The sequence below is a fragment of the Diuraphis noxia genome, unplaced genomic scaffold (genome assembly GCF_037042655.1).
Source record: "Diuraphis noxia isolate RWA-SAM2 unplaced genomic scaffold, SU_Dnox_SAM2 contig0001, whole genome shotgun sequence".
Taxonomy (NCBI): Eukaryota; Metazoa; Arthropoda; class Insecta; order Hemiptera; family Aphididae; genus Diuraphis; species Diuraphis noxia.
The window spans coordinates 62,772,818-62,795,334 of NW_028301711.1; the positions used below are offsets into that span (position 1 = coordinate 62,772,818).

The following is a 22,517-nucleotide window of genomic DNA, read 5'->3' on the forward strand; positions in this document are numbered from 1 at the left end:
AGGGCTGTTCGATTATTTCGATTATTTCGATTAATCGATTATAACGATTATTATTTTTTCCCATCGATTATTTTACGGTTTTTATAAAATTCGATTAATCCCAAATAATCGAAATAATCGAAATTCCGATTAATCAAATAATCGAATTTCCTATTAATCTAATAATCGAATTTCCTATTATAATCACGATTAAAGATTATCTTTAATCGTGTTTTGACGGTTCGTATTAATTTCTATTTTTAGCACTTTTTACATGTGTTTATTTTTATATGGCTGCTATGCGTCATACTCATACGTCAGTCTATACTCTATCTTATCTTACGTCTGCATTCCGCTAACTGATTCGGAATGTATTGAGGATAATATTATAAAAGTAAGTGGACAAAAAATTGATTAATCGATTAATCGGTTAATCAGACATTAAAAAAATCGATTAATCGGTTAATGAGTCATTCAAAAAATAGATTAATCTGTCGTTAAAAATCGATTTTTGGAATGACAATTAATTTTCGATTAACCGAAATAATCGATTAAAACGTGAAATTAATAATCGAGTGGTAAAAAAAATAATCGAACAGCCCTAGACTAGTGCGTACTGAGTTTATCTTTCTAGTTTCTTTTGGTATTCGGTATCGGTATATTATATGTATAGAACTATAAACGTAAAATCTTAACCAACAGATTAAAAGTATCTACAAAACTACGCATAAACAATAAAAGGTCAACTTACCTCAGTGAACAGACAATTATATTATTATATGTACTATTACTAGTTATTTTATAAGTATTTTCTATTATACTTTTATTATGCTACATCTAAACTAATCGTTCTAATGGTTACTTTTTGAAATTGGTATTATTAATTATCATAAAACCGTTTAATTTAAAAATACTGAAATAAGTTGTAACACACTATATTATATTATACATGGATTACTATAACACATTTTAATAATTGTTACAAGATATTTATTATTTTTATTTGAATATCAATTACAAAATATAATATAATAATAATAATAGTGAACAATTTTGAAAAGTTTCAGTAATTGTAATAATTACAATTTAAAAATATCAACATTTCAATGTTTTTTATGGATAACCTACTACGTCTTAAAGAAATAGTATATCCTGCTTTTGAAAACGTCCATTCTCACGGTATTCTACCTAAAAGTCCGGTAAAAAAAGACCCACGAAAAAAAGTCCGATGTAATAAAAGTCCGTCGAACAAAAGTCCGGTTTATTTATTAAACATATTAATTTACAAGTATACATTTTTCAACTCAAATGAATATTAAATATACAATTTTAATACAATTTTTTGATTCTTATAAATACTTTTAATTTTTAAATACACCTTGGCCGTGTCCTAATGTTATGTCCCACTTGAGTTAAAAACTCTTCAACAGTTAGCTCGGAGTTATGAATTCGCTTGCATAATGTTTCAAGCCTGATGTTTTTTTGATTATTTTATGGTTTCTCCTGTACTAATTAGTGCTATTTTCGCTCTATCGGCTCCAATCTCTAACTTGATTTTTTTAATTAGCATCCATATTGTTGGATGACTATGACCTACCAAGTGTGTGAAGCGGTTGTTCCATGCTTCACATATATTGTTAGTTCTGTGTTCACTATTTAATGTGGCTTCAAAGACATTCCACGTTTTTGGTAGGAATAAGGGATTAGTTTTTCTTAATTTTATATTCATACCAGCACCAACTCTCCTATATGAACCATTAACATATGTGGTGTCAAAGTAACTCAACAATTCATGCGCTTCAGAAATGCTTGTTTATTTTAAAAAATCCATTCCTTCGTGCACCCGTTCAAGAGGTAAGAATTCCAAACTATCAATCATCGAACAAAAATTACTAAATTTGTCATCATTCATATAAATGTTTTGTAAACCTAAATCCTGGATTTTGCGAAATGTACTCTGGCATAGATGATAAAAGCATCCTCTAATTTCTAATTCCAAACCAAAAATATTACTAGCCGCTGTAATTACTGCTTTTTCGAAATCGACATGCAGAAACCTGGGGTCAGGAAACAAATTTTTCTCTTCACATTTTTCAATAATTATTTTAAACATTGTTTCATAAATTGAAGTTGTCTTACGCTCTAACAAACAATATACAGCAGTAATAAAAAAATCATTTTTTGGGACTCTTATAACGTAAAATTGCATAAAATGCTCGGGACTAAGATTAAAATTTCCGTCACAATACCAAGTTCATGTCTCTGTTAAAATACGGAGTCCTTCATCCACATCGCAATATCGCTGCGTTGATATGTTTATACTGATTTATAGAAATGTCTTTCGATTGAGTAACGTCTTTTCCACACCCGGCCAATAGGTACCGTAGCTCTCCAATTTAGAGTGATTGGTGTTTAATATAATAATGACAAATCAACAAGAATTGGAGGTTTACGATTTACCTATAGGCTATAGGTAAAACTGTAAAAGTTTGAGCTGGGGTTAGGTTAGGTTAGGTTTTTTTTACATTGTCGAAATACTCAAAATTTAAATTTTTATGCCTAGGGTCTAACAAACAAGATATTTGAGCAATATATAATTACTTCTTCCGGAGAATTTTCTTCAATATCGAAATGAACTGAGAGCTCTTGTTAAACAGTAGTTTTAAAATTTATCATTAAACTATTTTTATTTTATTTAATTTTGAGATGTTTAAAAATTAAATGAAAATAAATTAATAATTGGCCGAATTAATGAAATAGTAACTTTCTTAGCGACACACAGAACAGTATTTTTGGTATTTGGTGAAGAAAATTACTAAACTTTGCTTTGACCCATATTTTATTCACTTTGAAAGTGAAAAATTTCGAAAATAAAAGTTATAATTTTGAGTGAAGATATTATATAAAGAAAGACAATTTACCAACTAGAAAAACTCAACGTATAATACAGTATAAACTATAAATCACTATAGCGAGCATCGCTTAGAATGAGATACGGCTTACAACAAGCAAAACGTTAGGCCCCGGCACGCACATTATGATTGTATGTTAAAATATACGTCTACAACGAGTATGGTTATTACGAGTTATCGGCTATAACAAGTAAAATAAAGCTAACTACGAATAGGTACCTGCAACTTGCAAGATAAGAACTATTTTCGTATTTAGGTAGATTAATCATTGACATACATTAACTGTAGTTATGTAGATATGGATTACTTATTAATAATAAATAGTATAAAAAGCTTGTCATGGTAAAACGGATAAAACAAAATAGGTACTGTAATAGCATCGAATACTGATATTCAAATGTTCGAATATACATTACATTACTAATTGGTTCCTTTACTTTTGATAATACTAATTAGTATCTATTTACAAGTGCTAAATGTTAGCATAGTTAAAAGTTTTAGATTTATTCAAAAATGGAATTTACGTCAATATATAGCCAGAATGTCAAACAAGAGTTAAACAATTTTAAATTCAAATTTAAATATGAAATGGTAAAAAGCGTGGGAATGTGGTAATAAGACATGCAAGGCCAAATTAAATTACTATTTTATTTTAGATTGATTTAAATACTTAAATGCTATATTGCCAATAATTAATTATCTATAAATTTATATGATATTTGTTTCCAAAGGTTCTTATTAAAGGTCCATCCATGGTCATTAAAAGAAATGTCTAATTTCTGCTCGTTAAAATTAATCTTCCTTCTTTATCCTCGTGGCATGAGTGAAACAAAAATACTTAGAACATGGACATATAAACTTTCATTTTTATCGAGTTTGATAACCTGATTAACATCCATCGGTACTCTATTTACACCATATATTGACTCAATTTTTAAAAATGTTTTCTCATTAAAAAAAATTGTTCATGTATATTGTTTTAACTTCCGAGAACAACTTGTATCTATATGAAACAATACTAATATCATAAGAGAGCGTACCTAAATGCACTGATATTATATAGTATTACAAGTTTCGATAAGTATATTATTGTGGCGGAAAAAATATTTAAATTTAAATGTATTTACCGAGAACCAAGGTTTTTTAGAAAATAAGAATCTATGTGGATCCTTCATTATATTATTGTACATAGTATAACATTGTACACATTATTGATAAATCGAGCGACCACTGAATTATGTTTCGTCTTGTACAAATTATGGTACATGGCATAACCGCGACGATTTATGTTGTGGAGGGGGGCTGATAATTTGTAATATAAGGAAGGCCTATTCTGGGAATGACTATTTTAGTTTCATAATGCCTTATATAACATTTTAGATAATTTTAATGCCTAACCTGCAATTTACAAAATAGCCTATGTAGATAATTAATTTACGATTTGTATTGAGATACAAATTTAATTGTAATTGTAATGTAATATAATTGTTGGGAAGTGGTTTATTTTCAATTTTATTTCGGGTCGATCAACATTTTGTACCACTCTCAAAAACTAAAATGACGCCACAGTCTACATGACTAAATACTTCACGAACCTATATTTTAACCATATCGATTTTAGGCGACAGCAATTAAGAAACTGAAATTAGGGAGATTTCTTACAGAAAAATAGTTTTATAATAGCAATAGAAACGCAAGAAAAAAAAGTTTATTTAAAACCAAACAATTTTCACTTTTTCGAATTTTAAATATCATCGTCTTTATACTTCAAATACTTACGCTATAATTTTATCAATTATATTATGGGCTGGTAATGATTTTAAAATGGCGTTCAAACATTATGACGCTATTATTAAGAAACTGAAATGGCGAGACTGTGTTAATAGCTTTATAATAGCAATTCATTCACAAAATTCAAAAAAAAAATCGATTTTATTTTCATTTCATCGATTAAGAACTAATATAAATATGATAATTCTAGTTGTATAGGTTTCTTGGAACCTACTTAGTATAATAGTGTGTATGTTTTACATGCCATTTTACTATACCCTTTGAAAAATAAATTACCCTCGACCCTCGTTTCTCGGTATATGTATACTCGGACCTTACACAACAAATACCTAACACAAGTGTTATTTATTATCATTTATCATGTACCACGACCATTATGTGTACAAAAATATATTATAGTTGCTTTCCTTAATTATCCTGGATATTTATACGGTATAATGAATTATATTTGATATGGATGTGTATTGTGTACTACAATATCTAGTAACAAAACTAAAACTAATAATAAATACAAATTCACCCGTTCAACATTATATATTGTGTTGGCTGTGAAAGATAAAATCGATTCTAACAATACGGTTGACATATTGTATTATATTTTTGATAAACCCGAGAATAATACTATTTGTTACAAAAAATAAAGGAGAAAAAAGTGGTAGATATAAAAATATTTTTGTTCTAAAACGAAATAATATTATTATTATTATAATATGCAGGTAGGTAGGTAGGTAGGTAGGTCTCCGAAATAGGTCTAATGCGGACAAGATATACACAACGCCGTTGTAATTATATTTCATGAAGCTAACAAAGAATGTGGCGTCAGCATAACAATTTATTATACAACTAGGTACCTTCCTGGCTTCCTATATATGTCACCATAAACATATGTGTATAATTTTATATATATTACAAGATATGCATAAACATTAAGCATATTAAGACATAATAAACATAATATGTTACGGGCAAAGTACAAAAATCGGGTAGTGTTCATATTAGGTACCCTAATAATGTGACATTTCCCATTCCTATTGTATAAAATAAAAACATTATTCGTCACGGAGTTGCCCGATTGCGGCCCGAATTCAGGTAGTCATATTTTATCCCAAGTATAAATATCCCGATAGTGTCCCAAGCCTCACTGATTCACAAAATAGTAAATACCTTATAATTATTAATATATATATATATATTATAATATGTTTAATCACAAAATAATAAAGTATTTCAAAACTATTATAAAACAAGTATAAAGTCTGAATGGATATATTCATATACAATTTTAAAAGTATATATACATACAAATAGTCAAATGTTAAAATAATAAATTCTTTAAAATAAAAAAAAGATATGAAATACAATTAATTTGTCAATAAATAGATACTTAGTCGAATATTAAAATAATACATTGTTTACAATAAAAAAGATTAAAATACAATTAACATGTCGATGAGTAGTAAAATAATTATAGTATTAGAGGTAGATTTTTATAACTTATTGTTTTTACAAAATTAAAATTAAATATTTCCAAGTTTTTAGTTTTGTAATTTGGGTTAGTTTAGCAGGTAAATTTACTTTGGCTTGTTAAAATTATTTTATTATATCGTTTGACAAAAATTTTACAACTTTTATTTGTACAACACCATTTTTCTATTTCATTTGCTAATAACTTATGAAATGGAAATTTATATTTAAATATTACTAATATTGGTTTATCCTTTTCACTAAGCATTTCGTAAATTTCTATCATTTAAACTTTATAAAACGAAGAATCAAACGACACTAACAGCACAATATACGAGTACAACTGTGTTCCACTAGCAACCATGCAATCATACAATTTATCTGCTTTTTTCTATCTTTAATGGACTGGAAATTACCACGCAATATTGGTCATCGTATGAATTGTGAATACGATAATTATATTTATGTCAAAATACGTATCGGACGCAATCAGGATATTTATTTATTTTGATAACCACTTAAATAGTATTCCTTACCTACTATGGACGAGCAGCAATCAGGATAGATAAAAAAGTAAAAAGTTTACTTTGGGCCGCAATCGGGCGACGCCCATTCGTCAAACGTTTATTTAAATCATTAACGGGGTAATTTGTACATTATCTACGTTTAAGTGGATAAAGTGTTTTGATAAATAAAATATCAATAATTTAAATCAATTATTGCACTTTGTAGATGTAAATAATATTATATATATTTAAGTAAATTATGATAAAACTAAACGATATGGTATATTATGTTACCGTTAAAGTGTTTATATTCAAATTATATAAATACATTATCTTGAAAATGCATAGAATAACTAGTTATATAATAGAGTTACAGAATCGTTAAAGTGTTTAAATAAATAACTATTTAAAGTGGATAAACGATTATTATGTATTATTATAAAAAAATTCTAATAAATCATAAAAATGAATAATCATTTAAAAAATAATTGTATACAAGTTTGGTTTTAGATTCATCTTAGTTATGTTTACAATTTTTTTTTACATTATATTACAACTATAATATTATCCACACTATTTGTCAAAATTAGTACACGATTGATTTTGATGACATTTTGAATTGCCCAAGACACAATTTTTGTGGTGCATTTAAAAAATGATATAAGTGCATTTAAAAAAACCTTGGCCATTTCCAATTGATTGTTTTGTAGATGCTGATCGTAGAGTGATTTGTTTTTCTTAAGGAATATGAACGAATCTGAGCCCTTCACTCCATTTGTTGGTGTTATTATCTATTGCATCCAAGTTGTCGATATATTTTCAATATCTTGGTTGACTCGTTCAACACTGTCCTGCGACTGACTATGCTGTGGTTTCCCGCGAACGATATTTAAATCAGACCACATCTCAGGCAATGATTTAATTAGTTCATAACGAAATTCCCTGCAATTGTCAGATTAAGAGAAGCAGGCGCACCAAATAAACAAAAAATATCTAATAAAACTTATGTGACTTGTTCGGCTCGTTTTGTTAATAGGGTTTAAAATACAAAATTTTGTTAAATGATCTTGATAGACACATAAAACCTGTCAGGTTGTGATTGAAAATCTATTAGATCAATTTTACAGACTAATAAAATCGTAAAAAAAAAATAGGTTTGACTACAATTTGTCCAAATGACTTATGAACATTTTTTAAAATGTTAAAAATATCGTCTATATCAATTTATATTTTGAAATTAGGATTGTTTTTATTAAATGAGTATATTAATGTTTCGACGCCATTTGTTGTTAATAAATCGTAATGTTTTGCAAGCTAACAATCACTACGGGTTTGAGTTTTTCTAATTTTCATATTTTTGACGTCAGATACCATATTCAAATATTTATCACGAGATAAAATTTCACTTTTATTTTCGTACTCACGTATTTCAATTTATTCGTAAAATTTTTGTTTCATCCATATTGAATACAATAAAAAAATTAAAACACGTGTAGGTACTGCAGCTATGTAATGCGTTAAATGTGTAACTATGGTGTACTGTAAACAACTGGACGAGAAACAAACATATTATATAGCTGGAGTTCTACCACAGCGAAATAATAAATTGATCAGAACGTTAGATTTGATCGTTTCTTATTATTGAATTAATCTCGTCTTATCTTGACGAAATCCAATATACAAACTGTAACTGAGCAATTGGGGGGGAATTCATAAACTACCTAGTTAAATTTTATATTACAAGCTTTATCGAATTGATTTGGTTAATGTATGTAATAGCTAGGTACCTATTTCATGAAATATCCCCATTTAATACTTTAACATTAACATAAATATCTAATTTTAAACTCTAGTACGGAACTATCGGTTTTTGTTAACATGTTCGTTCGGCTTGTTATAGTTTTATTACTTAGTTAAATAAAATTTGTTCTAAAAAAGAAACATTTTTCGAGAGTTTCAATAAGTTAATTAAATTAAAAAATGAGAATTCGATGTATTTAACGGAATCAAAATATAACGTATTATCAAAAATTAAAAAAAAGTGAAGTTAACCGGGAAAAAACAAAATAAATCAAACACATTTTCAAAGAGATATGACGTTACTAATATTGACGGACAACATAAATTAATATTTCCAATGTCAGAAGGCAGTACAAATATTTTATAAAAATAAATATAACATTATATAGGAAAAATCTATCTTTAATATACCCTAAATCTTTTTATTTTAAGGAAAAAAATATAACATTCTGCATGATATACATTTATGTATTAGTTACGGTATAAAACTCCACATAAATGAAGCAGTTGAAAAAAGGATAAGAATATAACACAAGAAGCGGTCAATTTATTTAAAATTGAGCGTGTTGTGTAAATTAAAACAAAAATCAAAAACCAAAGAGCTAATGATTAAATCAATGGTATTTGTAGGAATTAACAGAAGGTGCCCAGTTTATCTGATCGACGCAATGTTCAATGGCAGGGGGGATTTTTCCCTGTGTGCAATGTAGTGACGGTAACTATTAGAAGATGTTTTGTTAAGATTACAAAATAAGCGTCACAATACTTAGTGATATAGAAGTTATATAGAAGTAAGAATATTAGGTTTACATACTTAATATTATAATTGCTACGTATATATATTATATTGAACATGCATGCGAAAAAACATTTCAACTCAGCAAATACCGAAAAATTTGAAATCATTAACTAAAATGTTTAATAGATATTATTTTGCAATTTCATAAGAATGTTACAGTGCGACATCTAATTAGGTGCGCAAAGTGAATGAAGTTAACATATTTAACATTATAACATCGCTTTGTATATTTATTTTTATAATGCATGTGAAAAAAAACATTTTAACGTGGCGAATATATTACAATAATTGAAATCTGTGACATTTCAATATCTCATCTCTAAAACGTTTAATAGATATTATTTATGGAAATCTTAATAAAGTCACAGTTCAACATATTTCCCGCAGTGACTGCACACACTTAGCAGACGAGTGCAGAGTAAGTATAGACATCTACATTATACGGACATAGAGGCTATGGTTACGCTATAATATGATTATCAACTATTAAGATCATACACCAATAAACTAATGGATAGCGCTTAGAGAGAGAAGCCAATTCAAAAATATAGTAAATACAGAAGATTATTAATATGTCAAACATCGCTATCTCAAATTGTTGTTCTTAAAAACAATATGTAATGATACGGATAGAACATTCGGGGTACATGAAACCTTATGTTAAATTTATTCAATGAATAATTTTACTGAACCGTTAAATATTTTTACAAAGGTAGTTAGGTTAGGTTAGGTTGACCATCCAAAAATAATATATTGGTGAAAAATGATACCGACTTTTACAAGAAGTTTAAAATTGATTACAGAGAAAGTGAATAGTGACCTAAATACCATGTCAGAGGTAAAAATTTCGATGAAGGAGAAAAATATTTATTATTTGACTTAGTATTTTTGTTAAAGTTAATTATTGAAAATATAAATGTATATGTAAAGTGTTCTTTATAACATCCCCTTAAATATACATTTTAATCTATCGTTGTTAAGCTTGACCTAATCACAGTGGAAACTCACCAAGATCTTTAACTTGTTTAATATTAATTGTTCTAGTTCAACAAAAATATAATTACCTACAAAATGTACAATAATAATATTAATCATGTTGTAATAATATATATTATTCGTAATTATTTGATATTTTATACTTCATAATAAGTTCATCCTATCTTAATTATTTATTCTATGTTAGACTGATGCAATTTGGAACCACAAAAAAGGTGAGACGTGGTCTGAAATAACCAGTCTCTACAACCTACAACAAACATTAAGTATCCAAATTGATAGTAAAGTTAAAAATATGTATGACACTCTTAAAAGAGATGCTCAAAAGGATAAAAGTAATGATAATGTAAAACAAACCTATATTTATTTGCATTTATTGTTATTTCATTTATCATAGTATCCGATTTTTGTTTATAATACAGGGTGTCCCGTGTGGATTTACTCATTGCGATATCTCCTGAAATAATGGAGATATCGTAATTCTGATTTTTTATTAAGACTCACAATGGTAAGCACTACAAGTAATTACAAGTAATTAATTTTTTAATTTTTTTTAATGTTTTGGTAAAAAAGTTAAAAAATATATTTTTTAAATTAGTTATTTAAAAAAAATATTGAAGATAGCCATTTTGTAGAGTTCATTTTTCTGAAAATATTGACGTTTCAACATTTTAATTTCATTAATCTCCTGATTTTTAATAATTTTTCTAGTTTTTAGAAAAACTGTGAATTATTAATTGATACCTGTCCTACCATAGTAGTGTGATTAAGGGTCAGAGTCCATAAAATAAATATTGTAGTGAACCATCATTTTAAAGTTTTGATATTATAATCTTGTATCGTTTTCTGATAATATTTGATTAATATTATTGATCAACAAATTATCGTCTGATAACAATATTCAATATACCAGGAGTCAGGAATTACAATTATAAAATATTATGTCTATCATTTCATTTTAATAATTAAATTATTATTTTTGCTATTTACTATTTAGTTGTATTATAAATTTTAAATCATAAATTTATTTGTTAAGTACCATTAACATTATTATACTTAATATACTTATAAAAAAGTTAAAAAATTATTATTTTTAATCAAGTACCAAAGATCAACATGTGCTTTGAATGTTAATTATTCTCTACAGATAAATGTACCTATTATAGTGTTTAATAAAGTTTCAATGTTGTTTTATGGACTAAACTAATTTTCCAGTGTTTGGTACATTAAACATTGTATTGACTGTATGAGTAATATTTTCATGGGCTTAATAGATTGAACACAATTTTTTTGAAAATATTCTTGGAAATATGTTTGAACAATTATGTACTTACTTGCCTATCATTAGTTGGTAAGTTATAATTATTTTATTACCTTATGATGCCATTCTTTATAAACATTTGGTCAGTAGTTTGATGCCTACAGAAAATCAAAAAATAAAACATCAATTAACATTTTCAATTTCTCAAAACTTCAAATTGCTTACCAAGAAAAATTTGGAAAATAAAATATAATAAAGATTTAAATTTTATAGCAAAATAACATTTTTACAATGTGAGTATTATTTGTTTTAAATGAATTTATACTCAACCCAATTTATTGTATTATATTGTTATTGTTATTGAAGGATAATCTATGCTAACTGGTTGTCAACATTGACATATTTTTGGTGAGGTTGGAATTGTTTTCAACATTTCTAGTTTGTTGTATAATCAATAAGCATAATATTACCATTGCTTGGTACCTTGCCGATTTGATAGTACTAATATTCACTAGTTATACGTATCATATCTAGAGTAAGTACATAGGTACAACAGCAATATTTCCATGGGCTTCCCACATTGAAAACATTCTTGGAAATATGTATGAACAATTGTCAATTATATACCTACCTATCATTAGCTGGTTAGTTATAATTATTTTATTAGGTATCTATTTAACTTTATTCTATTATTATATCATTCTTTATAAAAATTTGGTAGGTAATTAGATACTTACAGGAAATCAAAAAATAAAACATCAAAAAACATTTTCAATTCCTCAAAACTTCAAATCGCTTAACAAGAAAAATTTGCGAAGTAAAATATACTGAAGATTTTAATTTAATTGCAAAATAACATTTTTGTTACACTGTGAGTACCTATTATTTGTTTTTAATGATTTATACTCAACCTAATTGTATTATTTTCTTATTGTTATTTTAAGATAATCATAGCTAAGCGGTTGTCGGGAGGCCGTATTAATCCGGAAAATAAATGGGCGGAACGTATAAATTCCGGACCGTATAAATCCGGAACGTATATCGCCGGAATCCAAAAGTGAAAAACCGTATTTGGTCGGAACGTATACCTCCGGAATTAAAAAAATATTAAACCGTATTTTCCCGGAACGTATTTATCCGGACTGTATAATTCCGGAACGTATATCGCCGGAATCCAAAAGTTAAAAACCGTATTTGGCCGGAACGTATACCTCCGGAATTAAAAAAAATACTAAACCGTATTTGCCCGGACCGTATATTTACGGAAAGTATTGTAAATTGCCTATTTGAAACCCCTGAAAAAGAAAGTTAATAATAAAATAAATAATGCTAACATAATAAATTGCATTTATTGATTTTTATTTTACACGGCAAAAAATATGTACTAAAATATTTTAGTTGAAAAATATTTAGTTAACTTGACTAAGCTTATAAAATTTACAAAAACAATCTCTGGAAAGACACATTGGCCATCCTACAACGTGGACATGTAGTTGGTGTTGGCAGATTTTGAATGCATGTGTTACATATCCAAGCATGACCACAAGGTAAAATAATGAATTGTTGACTATTTGATGCAGTGTTAAACATACAGACCATACAAACAGACTCTTGAGGCTCAATTGTTGCAGGTTGTGGTGGTGGTTCTTCTGGTACATGTTCTTCTTGAGTAGTTTCTATGTCTGGTTCTGGATCTAATTCTACTTCATTTGCCCAATTTATTTGTCGATTCAAGTATCTTGAAGTAGAATAAGATACCATTTGCATAAATTGCCATATACTTATAACACCAGCATTATACTGGTTTGTAGCATTTTTTATTCTTTTTGACTGTAATAGATATTTCATTTTTAAATTTCTGGTGGGTTGAAGATTATTACTGAGCTGGTTAAAAATTATATGGTAATTTTTAAACAAATTACTCAAATTACCTAATAAAAAACAAAAAAATTTATATATATATATATAAATAAATAAATTGTGGAATAATTTTATAGCTTAGAACTTAAGATACTGTTTATAGTAGGAAATTGCATGTAGTTGGTATTCAGGTGGGTCAAAAGTAAAAAAAATTTATTGATTTTCAAAATACCTAACATAATAATAAGGTAAATACTAAATTAAAGAAAAATAAAAACAATAATATTAGTAATTACAATATAAAAAAAAATGTAATACATTTTTACATTAAAATTAAAATCGAACTATACCAAAAATAATTAATATATTAATCTATTTAAAATGCATAAAAAATATAATATTATACTACACAAATTTATTAATTTAACCATAATCTTTGTAGTATGGACTGTGTAATATTTAAATTAATACTAATTAATATTTAAATTATTTAATAAAATGTTTTTCATTTATGTTTAACTAAGTGTTATTTATTTTTGATTCCAAGTTTTTAGAGCTGTTAATTTTACATATTAGTCAGAAACAATTGCAAATAAGACAATTATTATGCATTGTACTTTAATATTAATTACATTGTTAAAAACATAATTAAAGTAAACAATTGTCAATTATACATGAATAGGTGATACAGTATATTCATAAGTATACTTTAACTTCCCTGTTAGTATAGATATTAAATAATGCTTGGCTAAACAAAGACAAATGTATATGTTTTTGTTTTGACTATGGTCAATTCACTAACTACCTACCTACTTATAAATTATATTAATACAATTATTGTTATTATTTATTATTTATGTATAGTTATTAGGTATGCTTAATTTGAACTTATATTCACTTAATATGAATAATGTTATAATAAATACTCATACTATTTCAAAATTGGGAAAATGTTAAAGCTATGTTCCCTATCGCTCTGTTGTCTTATAACTTATTATTTACTATTTTCACTCCCTCTCTCTTAAATGTCAGTTATAACTTCTATTGACCTTAATGAATAAATATTTGTATATTTACTTAAGAATATCCATAGGTTAGGATGTGTCACAGAGAATTTCAATCTTAATTGATTATGAAAACTCTCCAGATTATTATTGGTTCTTCTTGGAAGCCCATTTACCGACATAATTGGAGCACCTACACGACGCAACCAATACCTATATAGATAAAATATTAATAAATAAATTCTGTATGATTTATATATTTTTTTTAAATATAAATTTATATTTATTTGTTTAGTAAAGTTACCTTTCATAATAGCTGAACAAATTATCCATTGCAACTCCATGGTTAATAGCAAACATTTTAATTAATTGAAAACCTCTTTCAATATCTTGAGGTGGTAGTAATGGTAATCCGAATAAAAGTTTTAGACTTTTCAACGCATTTTCATTGGTTTTTACAAGTCTATAGTATCCCCTACTCTTCATATTTTTGAAAACAGCCTGTATCAAAAAAAAGTATGCATCAAATAAATCATTTTATAAAGCACATATCTAATAATTATATTAACCAACCTGATTATGATGGAACCAACAACCTGCAGTCCGTGTTCCTGGAAAATATGATTGCAGTACATCTCTTAATGCTGTTTCATAGTCAGTAATTATAATAGTGGGTGATACATTTGTTAGGATATTATTTTTTATATAATGGAAAACTGTGTCGTATGCATTTCTGGTTTTTGATTCCATTAATACAAATATTAATGGTATTGACTGCAAATAAATTTTTACAATAAAAAGTTTAAAAAATTGAGTATATTTTATTTTAAGGAAAAAAAACTTACATAATTTTGTATCATAACATGAATAGTCAACATTTGATATCCCATTCTAGCCGGAATGACTTTAAATGTTCCATCAACATGGAGTTCTTCTATGTCCATATTACTTATATTTTGGGTTAATACTGGACATGCAAATATCATATTACTTTTCCCATCTATATCTTGCACACAGCTCCTAAATATGGTAATATCACAGCAGTTATATCTTGGTAACTGTCCATTTTCAAAAATGATTGCCAGTTGTTGTAAATTTTCGGGTAAAGGAGGCATAGATGATCTACGAGCCAAGCGCATTAACGATTCGGCAGTAGACCACGGATATAAGTTTGCTGACAATGGATGTCTACAATACATATAACTATTATTAATAAATTGTAGTTTTACTTTTTAAAAAACAAAATATATATAATTTACCTTCGACATTCTTCATCATAAATTAATTTTAATTGTGTACTTTCTGAGGCCGCTCTTCTTTTTAAAATATTTTTAAGATTATCTACTAATTGTATGTCATTGTTTTCACGCTCATGATTGGTATGTAGTTTCATAACAACCAATGAGCCATCTGGCATCTTTTTCATTGAACCCAGGCAAAAATGTAGGGTACGTTTACTACATTTGTAATAACTATTAAATCAATAACAAATTCATTAGTTTCCAACCCCTTTTCCTTATATTCATTTCAAAATTTTCATTGGATTTTTTTAATTCAATTAATTGTAATACCTATTACTTATTGGGATTAATATAATGATTCAATTTTTCAATGTTAATCGAATTCTTAAATGTTACCTTTTAAATATCTATCTATCTACTAAATATCTAAATTAATGTATTTAATACTAAAATACATTATATGATAAATAAATTGTCATATCATCGTATTGTTTTTTAAAACAATAATATTTTTTTTTATATGTTAATTTTCGTAGATGTTGAAAGGTTTAACACTACTAATTTTAGATTCTGAACGGAGTGAAGAATGTATTGATTTTACAATGATGTATGTTTTTTTTTTTTTTTTGTTTTTTTTTTTTTGTGTCTGTGTACAGCATAACTAGTCGAAATAATGCTCCAATTTCAAACAATGGGGGTGGTTTCCGATGTAAAAGTGAATATCCTTGGTGCATTATAGAGGTAAAAAATTAACATTTTCCAACAGTTTTCAAAAAAATCGAGAATAACAAAAAAAAAATGACGGGAAAACGGCAATTTTTACGCAAAACCAGTTTTTGACCAAATCGATTTTTTTTTATGGTTGTAATTCAAAAACTAATCACTGAAAATACTTGAAATTTTCACCAAATGTTAATGTCAATGGTATCCGTATATAGTTAAATTTTCAAAAAATTTTGACTTTTTTTGAGTTATTTATAGACCACTGAAATTTTCGATTTTTTTGAGAAATTTTTTTTAAAGTGTCGATAAAAAATTTTTGGCCCTATCAAAATAATTGTAAATTTTATACAAAGTTCCTCATATGTTATTGTTATAGTGATTAAAAAATTATAAGAATACATAGGCACAATTTTTTTTTATTAGCATTTGAAGTTCAAATTTTGACAAAAATTCGTCAAAATCATGAATATTTGCAAATTATTTTGTAGTTCAAAATTCATAAAATTGTTTGTATTTATATCTAACGTTAAAAAATTCAACACTAAGTTTTCCATAAGTTTTGCTTCAAAAAGCTATAGAGAAAATTTTAAGTGTCATTATAGGAAAAATGTTTTAAGCGTTTGAGTTTTAAATTTTTATGAAATCGGAATATTTGTTTCAAAATAGAATATATGACAATATTTAATTATAATATATTCTAGACTGACAAATCATCTCCGTTCAGAATCGTTTTTCGTATACAATGATACCTATCATTGCATTCAAATTTAATCTACCCTAATCCGAGGTCCACCCCACCCCCTAATGTACAGCAGAGCGGTACACACTTGCCGACTTTTTTATATTTTATTTGTTTCATTTGTTTTCATGATAGCAGTTGTTTAATGTAGTATACATTTATGATGCATATTTGATCATATTTTGCAATTATTCGTGCATACTGCATATAATAACTAATAATATAATTTTAGAATACTTACGTAATTCCATTTTTTTTCCCATTATTATCGTATCTGTATCCGTCGTGTTCCATAATTGAATAAAGTACGTAATTAAAATTATATACAATATATTAAAAAATATAATATAATATATTGTTTAATCTTTAATAGGTAAGTGTTAATTTGTAATAATATTCGAGCACAAAACTTCAGAAAACACATGCATTTGCATTGAAATCACGAAAGAGAATGACAAACAATTACACTCAAATCATTTTATTTATATTATTTATAATTTTATAATTAAATTCTGTAATTCGTATATTATACTTATTGAATGCGCGTCTAAAATAAAAATAGAAACATTATTTCAAAAATGCATAATATATAGGTATTCTATTGTAAAATCCAGATATCTATAATAGATTTTATTCAATGCTTTGTTTAAAAATAAAACAAAATAGAAGGGAAAAATAAATGTTTCCCGTATAATTATTATACATAAGTTAAGATATTATTTTAAAATTTAAAATTGAATTACAAGAATAATAATCATACAGAATATAGTCCTAAATAATATACCTATATATAATATTATATTAGTATAAAATACCGATCCCTATTTTGCCATTTTTAAAAATCTTAACATGAGTATACTGCTGGTACCTATATAGGAATATCATCCATGTTACCATTCATTACTTACGTAAATTTTTGAATAATTTATGGTACAAGATAAAGTCAAGTAACCGGTAATAATTGAAGATTATAAAACTTTAATAGCTGTAAAACGATGATTGAATTAGTATTAGGTAGTTCAATCTTTAGGTTTTTTTCAATCCATAGATTGGTTTACAACTGTTTTTCTTCATTCTTCACGATTAATCGCCAATTCTCATATTTTGGACAATATAGTATCATACATCATACATCTTTAAACTTTTTAATATTTCTTGAATTATTCAATAAATGTATGTTGAGGTCGCTCAGGTTCTTCTGGATGTTTTAGTGTGTGTCCCACTATCCCACAATTTTCTCATACGTACATTACATTTTCACATACGTTTCCAACATATCAAATGCCTCTAAAGATTTTATTTCAGACTCATTTATAACTCACGTTTCATATCCGTATAGTGCTATGCTATAGTGGTATACTTAAAATACATGTTTTATTGAGTCTTTTCTTTATTTTTAAAGTTCACTTTTTAGACATAAATATAGTTTAGATTTTTCACTAAACGCTGCATTTGCAATTGTATGCATCTTTTGATTTATCTTGAGTCATTCCCATCTTATGTAATCATACCACATTAGTACATTACCACCTAAGTATGATGATTACTTAGTCAAGTTTATAATTATTTAGATTTACATCAGCTACTATATTTTGGCATAGGCGCCCGCAGAAATTTTTCTAAGATGTTAGATGTTTTCTAATGTTAGGATTTGAGGAGAAATATTATAGTTTTACTATTTAAAAAAAACAACCTTTTTTATTATATACTCGTTTATATATTTTATTATGTTACAACTTACAAGTATAGCCAGTATAGGTACATAGTATGTAAAGTTAACTTTATTAATTCTCAAAAGGAATAAATTATAATCGTCATGCATTTCTTCCAAAACTATCAACAATTTCACCATAAAAATTGTTATTTCTAATTAAGTCACTCACTGACCACTGTAGATTTATTTTCCCAATATCATAAAAATCAATGTTTGCAAAATCCTAAACAAAATGAATTATTCAGTTTAAACCAGGGATGGAAAATGTTTATAAAAAAAAAAAATTTAAAACGAAAATAACAAAATAAAAAAACGAAAAAAAATAAATTCTACATATGATGAACATTAAGTTATAATTTATCACAACAAAAACCCTTTGTAAACTACGTGTAAAAATGGCAAAGTAAAAAAAAAAATATTAAATTTTTAAGCACGATAAAGATATGACATATTCAGTGCCGTATTTACCAGTAAACACTATAAGCTAGTGCTTAGGGCGGCAATTTCTCAAGTTCGGCAAATCATTTTTAATATTACATTTTTATTAAAATAAATGCAACTTATTATAAAATGTTTTTAGACCAACGGGATTGTGGTAATATTTATATTTTATGTTTTTCAATATCATAACCGTAGAGTTTATCGCCCTATTATAATAAATAGCATTGCTGCATTATTTGTAAATTGTTCGTTATCGTGTTGTAAATCTACGACTTGACAATAGACAAGACAAGTGGATACGACGACAGTAAAAAAAGTTATTAATATAACATGGGTTGACGATTGTGTGTTTATCTGTACCTAATCACAATAAAAAAAAAACCCAATTATTAGTCAATGCAATCGCGAACGAGCGATTATTATATTGTGACATGTTTTGTAGTATTATAGTAACAAACGTGTTCGGTGTTATTTTTTTTTAGTGCAGATGAAGTTCACACTTTTCTTATTTGTATGAATATTTGATTTCTTTAATTTTTATTTGTAACTTTTTCAATTAAACTATAGTAAAATGAGTGACGGTCGATTACGTTTAAGTGGCTATAAGTATAAAAAAATCGCGGAAGAAAAAAAAATCAATTAAATAACTTAGTGCAAAAAATCCCAAAAATTGATTCTTTTTTTAAACCAACAAATATTTTAAATGAAGTTGAAAATTATGAGACTACACAGAAAATGCTCGCTAGTTGTTCAAATTCGGGTACTAGTACTACGGACATCACTTATATTCAAAACTTCACATCCTCAGAAAGTTGTTCAAATAATACTACTGAAAAAGATGATGTACCAAAAGTCGATTTAATCAGCGAGGATCCTGCAGAATGGATAATTAATGATTTGACAATTGATCGCTTATTAATAAAAGAAATAAAACAAAATATTGACTATGATTTATTATCAAAAAAATTAGAGTTTGGGAATAAAACGCGATACTTAAAAAAAAGTGTATTTTATCGGAAACTTTTAAATGGAGAACAACAGCTTAGAAAATTTTTAATTTATTCTCGTAGTAAAAATGCATTATTTTGTATCCCCTGTCGAATGTTTGGAGGTTCTACTAAACTTGCTACAGAAGGTTTAATGGACTGGAGAAATGTTATTAAAATTGTAAAACAACATGAAGTCTCTAAGGGACATACTAACTGCCAAATAGTATTTTTACGTAGGAGCAATAATATTGGGAGAATAGATAGTGATCTCTGTATTCAAATAAATAATGAAATAGATTATTGGAAAAATGTGTTGAAACGGGATATTGCTGTCATAAAAACATTGGGAAGTCGTGGTCTTCCATTTAGAGGTTCCGTAGAAAAATTTGGAAGTCAAAATAATGGTAATTTTATGATGTGTTTAGAATTAATATCTGAATTTGACCCTTTTCTAAGCAATCATATAGTTCAACATGGAAACCCGGGTAGTGGTCATACATCTTACCTTTCTTCTACAACATATTGTGATGAAATAATTACATTAATGACAACACAAGTTACTAATGTAATTATAAAAGAAATTAAAAGTGCAAAATATTTTTCGATTGTGATAGACTCAACTTCTGATATCAACCACACAGACCAGTTAGCATACGTTATTCGTTACGTTAGAGATGACGGTTTTCCTGTCGAACGTTTTATGTATTTTTTACCAAATATTGGGTATTAGGGAAAAATCCATACCAATTACCATTTAAATTGAACGCAGGTGGATACATTGAATTACAATTAATTTGTGTTCCATATTTTTGCAAGGTCGAATTTCGGGTATCAGAACGGCCTCTTAATATAGGCAATTTACAACACTTTCCGGACAAATGCGTTCCGGGCAAATACGGTCCGGATGAATACGGTTTTTACCTTTTAAGAGTCCGGGCAAATATGTTCCGGAAGAATACAGTTTATACTTTTTGGATTCCGTCGAAATACGGTCCGGATAAATACGTTCCGGAATTATACGGTCCGGACATATACTTTCCGGAACTATATGTTCCGTTAAAATACGGTTTATATTTTTTGGATTCCGTCGAAATACGGTCCGGATAAATACATTCCGGAATTATACGGTCCGGACATATACTTTCCGGATTATTATAGCCCCCCCGGTTGTCAACATTGAAGTATTTTTGGTGAGGTTGGAAATGTATTCAAGTTTGTTGTATAATCAATAAGCGTATTACTATTGCTTGGTACCTTGTCGTTTTAATAGTTCTAGTACCTATTCACTAGTTATACCTATCATAGGTTCCTACAGTATACATATCATGTATGTCGTATGTATACATACAACCATCAGAAGACTAGTAATAGTATCCAGTTCATCTCAAATATAAAAGAAAATAAATCAAATGTTTGATTTTATCAAAAAATAAAACATGTAAATGGTTAAGTTATAGCTCATAAAAAAAATATTGTTAGCTGTAATTAACCTGGTACCTACAACTTACTTGATATTAGTAATTTAGTAAATTAGGAGTATTATTGAGTGTTAAGGATTTTCATAGATCTCTAATAATATAGGAACTTAAATACTTGATCAATTCCTACCTATTGCAATTAACTTAACAGGAAAATAATGGCATCCTGTAATTTTTATTGTGTCTTGAACAGTTGAATGTGTGTAGATTCAAAACCCTGGGTAGTGAGTAAACATGTTGTATTTCTTTGAATATTTCATTTTCATAGCATATTAGTATGTTCACTTAATTCCTAATAATTAAAAATAATCCATTAAATAATCAAGTTAATGATTTGAAATTGTTGGAATAATTAATGTCACATTTCTCATGTACCTTTTAAGACTGGGGTCTTCAACCTAAAAGAGAATTTCAGAAAAAAAGATAAAAACCATAATAATTTTCCTTTATTGTTTATTAATTAATAAATAAAAATATTTTCATATTATAAAATAGGTAATAGCTTTATTGAGTTTTTTTATAGTTGACCAAAATTAGTTATTCTTAAGAGTATCAGTCAATCTAATTTTTGTTTTGGATTAATTAGGTTTTCATAAGGTATAGTGTTCCGATGTTTAAATACTACCAAACAGAGGCATAAGATTAAAGAAAATTTATTAGGGTATCCAATTGGAGAAAAATAGTAAAATACAATTATAAATTAAAACTTATTGTGAGCCTTCCCCATGATTTTAGGTTGAAGACCCTTAATGTATTTTTGTGTAAGAAGAGCATGTCAAACACGTACCCAATGATTAATTTTTTGATGGCCCACCACTAT

General features: G+C 27.0%; 2 protein-coding genes and 1 pseudogene across 2 annotated transcripts; 1 reads left to right on the forward strand and 2 right to left on the reverse strand.

The window, feature by feature from the left end:
• Positions 1–1,347: 1,347 nt before the first annotated feature.
• Positions 1,348–1,858, reverse strand: LOC149061202 (uncharacterized; annotated as a pseudogene).
• Positions 1,859–12,883: 11,025 nt separating this feature from the next.
• On the reverse strand, positions 12,884–15,948 carry LOC149061203 (uncharacterized). The gene is made up of 6 exons (XM_089216204.1): positions 15,632–15,948; positions 15,218–15,560; positions 14,946–15,146; positions 14,677–14,873; positions 14,446–14,585; positions 12,884–13,439 (listed from the first exon to the last, which is right to left on the reverse strand). The coding sequence occupies exons 1-6, from the start codon at positions 15,796–15,798 to the stop codon at positions 12,946–12,948; spliced, it is 1,542 nt and encodes a 513-aa protein (XP_089072330.1). The 5' UTR covers positions 15,799–15,948; the 3' UTR covers positions 12,884–12,945.
• Positions 15,949–20,331: 4,383 nt separating this feature from the next.
• Positions 20,332–22,447, forward strand: LOC149061204 (zinc finger MYM-type protein 1-like). The gene is made up of 2 exons (XM_089230874.1): positions 20,332–20,784; positions 22,433–22,447. Exons 1-2 carry the CDS (start codon positions 20,332–20,334, stop codon positions 22,445–22,447), a joined length of 468 nt encoding a protein of 155 aa, XP_089087000.1.
• Positions 22,448–22,517: the final 70 nt, after the last annotated feature.